At 50.7% G+C, this 7,500-nt stretch overlaps 4 protein-coding genes across 4 annotated transcripts in view; all 4 read left to right on the top strand.

Annotated features, from left to right (window-relative positions):
* Positions 1 to 1,981: 1,981 nt before the first annotated feature.
* LOC311131527 (histone H4) lies at positions 1,982 to 2,293 on the top strand (the record flags this gene model as incomplete). Its single annotated transcript, XM_084164560.1, has 1 exon — positions 1,982 to 2,293. The coding sequence occupies one exon, from the start codon at positions 1,982 to 1,984 to the stop codon at positions 2,291 to 2,293; it is 312 nt and encodes a 103-aa protein (XP_084020686.1).
* A 764-nt stretch (positions 2,294 to 3,057) lies between these two features.
* On the top strand, positions 3,058 to 3,432 carry LOC311131522 (histone H2B; the record flags this gene model as incomplete). Its single annotated transcript, XM_084164555.1, has 1 exon — positions 3,058 to 3,432. One exon carries the CDS (start codon positions 3,058 to 3,060, stop codon positions 3,430 to 3,432), a length of 375 nt encoding a protein of 124 aa, XP_084020681.1.
* A 2,381-nt stretch (positions 3,433 to 5,813) lies between these two features.
* LOC311131512 (histone H1) lies at positions 5,814 to 6,505 on the top strand (the record flags this gene model as incomplete). The annotated part of the gene is made up of 1 exon (XM_084164542.1): positions 5,814 to 6,505. The coding sequence occupies exon 1, from the start codon at positions 5,882 to 5,884 to the stop codon at positions 6,503 to 6,505; it is 624 nt and encodes a 207-aa protein (XP_084020668.1). The 5' UTR covers positions 5,814 to 5,881.
* Positions 6,506 to 7,302: 797 nt separating this feature from the next.
* The window catches only part of LOC311130374 (histone H2A), a gene marked incomplete at both ends in the record, with an annotated part of 387 nt that continues 189 nt past the window's right edge, over positions 7,303 to 7,500 (top strand). Inside the window, one exon of the mRNA XM_084163098.1 lies at positions 7,303 to 7,500. This exon is cut by the window's right edge and continues 189 nt beyond it. Within this exon, the coding sequence (XP_084019224.1) occupies positions 7,303 to 7,500 (198 nt within the window).

The raw sequence follows: 7,500 nt of genomic DNA, 5'->3' as shown, positions 1-7,500 counted from the left end.
ACATGACTTCTGCTCCAGCAGGTGGCCATGAAATCCCCCCCTATATGACTTGACTGACCAGGTAGTTGATGGACTCCTTATAGCTCTTAATGATCTCAAGCAGAGTGTTGGCCACATGACCTCTGGTCCAGCAGGTGGCGGTGAAAATAGTCCCTATAGGAGTTGACTCATTTCTTTGAGGTCCTAAATGAAGGATAGGGCGTCAACAGTGCATCTCGGCCTAACCCTGTTCCGGGCCCATTTCTTCACTCGATGCTTCCGGTGTTCTTCATCTCCTCTTCAATAGTCCTTCTCCACGTCTTCCTTCCCGTCTAGCCCTGTGCGTTCCACTGAAGTGTCTGTGTTTTTATGTCGTTAGGAGTTTTGCTCACTGCGTGTCCCCCTTCAATTTCCACTTTCTGTCCCAGTTGGGTAGCTATCCATTATACTGTAGCCTACTTACTACCAATGTCACTGTAGTCAAAGGTGATTTTCGATTATTATGTATGAGTATTATTATATATTGTGATATTATGATGTTCAAGCCTATAGGGTGTGGTAACAGGCCCTCTGTGATTTGTTGTTGTACTGTACATGTCAAGTATCTGCACTCTAGCCTAATTAGCCTAAACTGCTAGGGAAAAGTCACTTCCGGTCGTAGCTGTATCCCACCTAGTCAAAACCTTGTTAGTCCTTATCCTAAAAGGCACCCTCTGTTCCTCGATATACTCCACCGAGGGCCGGCAGCCAGTAAGTACAGGTAAGAGACAATTATGGCAACAATAAGTTGTCCTATGAAAGCTAGTCAAATGTGAGATGTTCAACTGCACTGAATGATAAAGTGGCAGTCTGTGCTCTTGGGCCCTTAAGGCATCAGTGCACCCCCCCAATTTGTCCCTTTTGAAATGAACAGTTGAGACGGGCCCTCTTTCTGTGGCCTTTCTTTGACGACACATCTGAGGCTATCCTGCGGCAATACAAATGATCAACATCATAACAATAATTCCATTATAAGAAGCTTTATTATTGGTTTGCTAAGAAAGGTACCATACAATATTGGCACATCACTATCACCTCTGTATGCGTAGGAAATCAATCCCTTCATTGTGTGTGTGTGTGTGTGTGTGTGTGTGGGTGTGTGTGTGTGGGTAAAGGTACGCCACTCTCGGTCTCACAGTTTATGCACACGGTCGTCTTTATGCAACAATATGGAAGACATTCCCAAATGTGCTTACATCATTGCGTAATGTCAGGGAGTCACACAAACAGTGTGTGCTGTTTGGCTGCAACACACATTAGGCATAAGGATGATGACAACTATTTTGTAAACGCTCCAGCTTGCAGAGGGATCACCACCCCTCCCATCCGCACCCCAGGTCCTCTTGGCCCCCTTACTGTCAGGCCGAGTGGTGTCTAGAGAAGAAAGAAGAAGAGTGATGTTTATTAATGACAGTCAATACGACACGTCCTTCCATAGCTAAACAGACTCATCCTACTAGGTCAGTGTTTCCCAACTCCAGCGGTAGAGTAGCCTACCCCCAACAATACCCATTTTTCTTGTAGCCCTGGAGAGCCACAGCTGACTGAACAACCTGTCACCTAATTAGCAAGTCCTCAATGAGTAAAATCAGGTGCAACAACAACAACAACAACAACAACAACAACAACAACAACAACAACAACAACAACAATATGAGGACAGGGACACAGTGTACTAGCTGATCTCCCAGTTGTCACCGTTTGGCCTTGTGTTCCACATAGCCTATATCAGTATTGGAGTATGTTTCCCGCGCACGGTAGTTGCTTTCACGTCACCTTTGTAATCGCTCCTCCCTAGTCCCCTAGAACGAGCGCCCTCCCCTTTGCAACGCCTCCGAACATATCACAGAGGCGCGCTTTCTGTGCCGATGGCCTCAATCAGGTCGACCAAACGCAGATAATAGCGCACCACGCACCGGCGCTGAAGTCATTCATTCACTTGAACTCAACTAGCGAACACACCATGTCTGGAAGAGGCAAAGGCGGCAAGGGACTTGGAAAAGGAGGCGCCAAGCGTCACCGAAAAGTTCTCCGCGATAACATCCAGGGAATCACCAAACCCGCTATCCGCCGTCTGGCTCGCCGCGGCGGCGTGAAGCGTATTTCCGGTCTGATCTATGAGGAGACCCGCGGTGTCCTAAAGGTGTTCCTGGAGAACGTGATCCGTGACGCAGTCACCTACACCGAGCACGCCAAGAGGAAGACCGTTACCGCCATGGACGTGGTCTACGCTCTGAAACGACAGGGACGCACCCTGTACGGTTTCGGCGGTTAAACGCACTCTCTTCGGAACCTCAACACCCCGACTCGAACCCAAAGGCTCTTTTAAGAGCCACCCACATCCGCTTCAAAAGGGCCCATTCCATATAGTGTTTTTTTCTTTTCTTCCGTATGCTATTTGGTAGGAAAGTATGAGCCACTTCGAGTGGACAGGGAGTATTAAATAGCGGATTCTAATGTCCCTTCCCGTTTTAGCGCACAGAGGGAGGCCTATATCTGACAGTGGCAAAGTGTAGTGACGTTGTTATTTTGGGTCAAGCAATAGTGGCATTTGGACAACATAAAACCACCACCCGTCGGTAGATGTGGCTCGAAAAGAGGGGGACAGCGTTCGCGCGCGCGCGCGCGCGCACACACACACACACACACAGTCCAAAATGGGAGCCCTATGTCTGACGGTGCCAACGTGGGCAATTCTATCACCAGCATTATGTGGCACAACAATCGTGCCATTCGGACAACTATTCAGGCCCCCCTTTTGAAACACACAATTCCCCATCGGTCACAGAGCATAGGCTATAGAGAGGAGGGAGGGGGTGAGGACCCGCGCGCGCGCCCTCAATTGTCTTTGTTCGGGAAGCTAGCCTCTGAGCGGAAGGCTCTTTTGAGCGCTAGAGCTCCACTGGGCAAATAGCAGGGGCGCCTACGAGCAAGCAGGGGAGTGTCCACGGCCGCCGACTTTGATTAGCTTCCTCTTCATAAGACGGGTAAGCGCCCTTCACCCCCTCATTCGTTTCTGAGAAGCAACGAGACATCATCATGCCCGAGCCAGCAAAGTCAGCGCCCAAGAAGGGCTCCAAGAAAGCCGTCACCAAGACCGCAGGGAAGGGCGGCAAGAAGCGCAGAAAGTCCAGGAAGGAGAGTTACGCCATCTACGTGTACAAGGTCCTGAAGCAGGTCCACCCCGACACCGGCATCTCCTCCAAGGCCATGGGAATCATGAACTCGTTCGTGAACGACATCTTCGAGCGTATCGCCGGAGAGTCCTCTCGCCTGGCCCACTACAACAAGCGTTCTACCATCACCTCTAGGGAGATCCAGACCGCCGTGCGCCTGCTACTCCCCGGTGAACTTGCCAAACACGCCGTGTCCGAGGGCACCAAGGCCGTAACCAAGTACACCAGCTCCAAGTAAACAGCGCATTTGGACTGCTCTACTAACCCAAAGGCTCTTTTAAGAGCCACCCACTCTGTCAGTAAAAAGAGCATTTCCATCGCCACCGAATGAATGCGCAGGTAGGCTGCGTTACATTGTATCATTGTTTAATGGGCGGCGCGCGCCGGCTCGGAGAACGGCTACATTGTATCATTTCCCCCGCCCGTTCCAGCGTAGGGGTTTAGCGCGCCTTTTTTGTTGTCTCTGCACGCTGAATAGTAACCCATGTTTGTCGGCCTCCATTCCAGGTGAAGGCAATGAAAAATGGCACCATTTGACAAAGGGTGTAAATAAAAAAAGCAGTCTGTTGGGTTTGAATGGAAAGAAATGCCTTTTGTCGTTTAATGAGCGGATAGTCATTTTGAGTCGACTTCCTGAATCGGTAGGACACGGACGGGGAGAATGGACGCTCCATCATTGGACTATACCCTAATGATGTGAATGAGAACGATAATGGCAAGAATAAAAAGGGGGTGAATAATCCCGTCTAGGAAGAATAGGAGTAGGCATATATATATATATATATATATATATATATATATATATATATACGTAGCCCTTATTGCCAACGGGTCATTTCCGGTCCAGGTCGCATCATACATATATAGTCCCCTGTAGCTCAGTTGGTAGAGCACTGCGCTTGCAACGCCAGGGTTGCGGGTTCGTTTCCCAAGGGGGGCCAGTATGAAAATGTAGGCACACACTTAACTGTAAGTGGCTCTGGATAAGATCGTCTGCTACATGACTCAAAATGTCCATGTAAAGTGTAGTACATTTGAGGCACATAGTGTATTTTCCTTCCTACTACCCTCATGAGGCAACAGGATAAATATAATAATATAATATGCCATTTAGCAGACGCTTTTATCCAAAGCGACTTACAGTCATGCGTGCATACATTTTTGTGTATGGGTGGTCCCGGGGATCGAACCCACTACCTTGGCGTTACAAGCGCCGTGCTCTACCAGCTAAGGCAGTTGCTTCCACGTGAGGATATGAATGTGTCTGTAGGCCAAGTCACAGTATAACACAGTGAGCGAGCGGGCGGCCCTTGCGATAGTCGTTGGAGCAGCAGCGGATCCCAATGACTACCTTGGGGATAGCCTATACATTTACATTTTAGTCATTTAGCAGACACTCTTATCCAGAGCGACTTACATGAGCAATTAGGGTTAAGTGCCTTGCTCAAGGGCACATCGACAGATTTTTCACCTAGTCGCCTCGGGGATTAGAACCAGCCACCTTTCGGTTACTGGCACAACGCTCTTAACCACTCTTAACCACTAAGCTACCTGCCGCCCCATACATATATACAACAAGGAAAAGAAAAGAGGCCGCAATCGACCCACATGCACCTGCTGGGAGATTCTTCTCCCAGTCCAACCACATATGCAGCCCTTGTCCCACTTGGGGGGAGAGAGAGAGAGAGAGACAGACAGAGAGAGAGACTCCCTCTATCTAGGCCTATATCAACGCGCCATGACCCATGGGGCGCCAGCCTCCATAGCGCCAGCCAGACACCAAGACCCACAGACACAAAGACCGAGGCGAGTCACGCTGCGGAGTCAAGCAGGTGAACAATATATTAGTAGAGACAGCCAACCTACCTACCTACCTACCTACCTACCTACCAGAAGACAACACACAATCTCACTGTGTAGAAATAGTAGGCTACAAATACAACAACAACAACACTCACACTGCCAGTGCACAAAAAGTACTAATACAATAACACACACACACACACATAGTGCAAGTAAGCATGTCGTAGGACTGTTTATACCATGTGGATCCTGTACATATGACGAATACAACCTGAAACTTGAGGTACAACACTAGTCTCAGCCAGGCCTCACAGGTGCATGTGTTTTAAGGTCCCCAAAAGAGCGCTTCTTTAAAACACCCCTGACCACATCAGGGGACCCCAAACCATTTGATTCCCTTGCCAGACATCTCGGCTCACTACACAACAAGTGCTGCTCGCAATCGGATGCACTTTTAGGCCATTTAGGAGACAAATAGCACAGGAAAACCAGTGCGCACCGCTCCACCCGACAGTCGAACGGTGAGGTTTTGAGCGAGCCGCAACAAAATGCACGGCCCTTCCGCGGCCCACATTACTTTATTCTGAACGGAGACAAGTCTGCTCGCTGGGCCGTTCGCTTTTGGACCAAAAACACGGCTCCGTCGGTGACTTTCGGGCCGATATAGGCGAACAGAAAACACAAGTGAAAGAGCATTTGGCCAGCCCAGAGAAGCCGAGCTGGTTGCCTTGAGTCTACATGGTTCTCATGTCGCGTTTAAGGCCAGCCCCCTGCTCGGTGTGGAGCTTCAATAGCGCAGAGCAGCGTCTACAGCAAACTACTCCTCGCAGACCGTGTGTGTGTGTGTGTACCGGACCAAACGACAGACAGACAGACAGACAGACATGGCAGAAGTCGCACCAGCACCCGCAGCCGCAGCGCCGGCCAAGGCACCCAAGAAGAAGGCAGCAGCCAAGCCCAAGAAAGCGGGACCCAGCGTAGGAGAACTCATCGTCAAGGCTGTGACCGCCTCCAAGGAGAGGAGCGGCGTGTCCCTGGCCGCGCTCAAGAAGACGCTGGCGGCAGGCGGCTACGACGTGGAGAAGAACAACTCCCGCGTCAAGATCGCAGTCAAGAGCCTCGTCACCAAGGGCACCCTGGTCCAGACCAAGGGCACCGGTGCATCCGGCTCCTTCAAGCTCAACAAGAAAGCCGTCGAGGCAAAGAAGCCCGCCAAGAAAACCGCAGTTCCCAAAGTAAAGAAGGTGGCCGCCAAGAAGCCCGCCGCGGCGAAGAAGCCCAAGAAGGTAGCAGCCAAGAAGGCCGTCGCCGCAAAGAAGTCCCCCAAGAAGGCCAAGAAGCCCGCTACACCCAAAAAGGCCGCCAAGAGCCCCAAGAAGGTGAAGAAGCCCGCCGCAGCGGCCAAGAAGGCGGCCAAGAGCCCCAAGAAGGCTACAAAGGCAGCCAAGCCCAAAGCCGCCAAGCCCAAGGCAGCCAAGGCCAAGAAGGCAGCCCCCAAGAAGAAGTAAACCTATTACAAACAGTGTTCTACTCGACACATGTTGTACCACAAAAGGCTCTTTTAAGAGCCACCCACCTCTTTCCATAGAAAGCGCATTGATTTCCATGTACTATCTGTCGTGAAAAAGAAATTACGCACACTAGGCTACTTTTACGCACACAACATCGTCCCACTCTGGGTGTGTGCGAAGGGAGAGGAATATAATAGAGGGCCAAAATGGCTTAGAAATTCGACCTCACGAGTGCACCCTCACCAGCCATTTGTATATGAGCCACTGGGCTATTCCCGTTCAGAGGCAGGCTGCTGTGATGTGTTACAAGTGCCATGTAATAACAATACTATAGTGGCTTCGAATTCAAACTCACGAGTGCACCCTCAACAGCCATATTTATATATGAGCCACTGGGCTATTCCCGTTCAGAGGCAGGCTGCTGTGATGTGTTACAAGTGCCATGTAATAACAATACTATAGTGGCTTCGATTTCAAACTCAAGAGTGCACCCTCACCAGCTGTTTGTTTCCCATTTGGAGAGAAATAATGTGAGGATTTCATGTCGGACATTTTGGCGCTCACGCGAAATGACACAAAGTAACAAAGTCGGAGGGACACAAAGTAGCCTCTCACTCGCTGCCTGTGGGTGGGAACCGGCTTAGGGCTGTCTGTCTGTCTGTCCCTCGCTCCAATTGGATAAGGCCACACCGGCCCGGTGGCCAATCGTTGCCTCTTGTGGCGAGGTATAAGTACGGCTCTCGAAGTGGCGAGCGGCTCATTCAGACTTTCTGTGACTTTCTCAAGATACCAATATGAGCGGAAGAGGCAAAACCGGAGGCAAGGCCAGGGCGAAGGCAAAGACCCGTTCATCCCGTGCCGGGCTCCAGTTCCCCGTGGGCCGTGTGCACAGGCTACTGCGCAAAGGCAACTACGCCGAGCGTGTGGGCGCTGGCGCACCAGTCTACCTGGCCGCCGTGCTCGAGTACCTGACTGCTGAGATCCTGGAGTTG

This window comes from Coregonus lavaretus, assembly GCF_964263955.1.
Source record: "Coregonus lavaretus genome assembly, chromosome: 6".
NCBI classification, from domain to species: domain Eukaryota; kingdom Metazoa; phylum Chordata; class Actinopteri; order Salmoniformes; family Salmonidae; genus Coregonus; species Coregonus lavaretus.
Note: the sequence above shows the minus strand (reverse complement) of the source record. Positions and strands in the feature narration are given on the sequence as shown.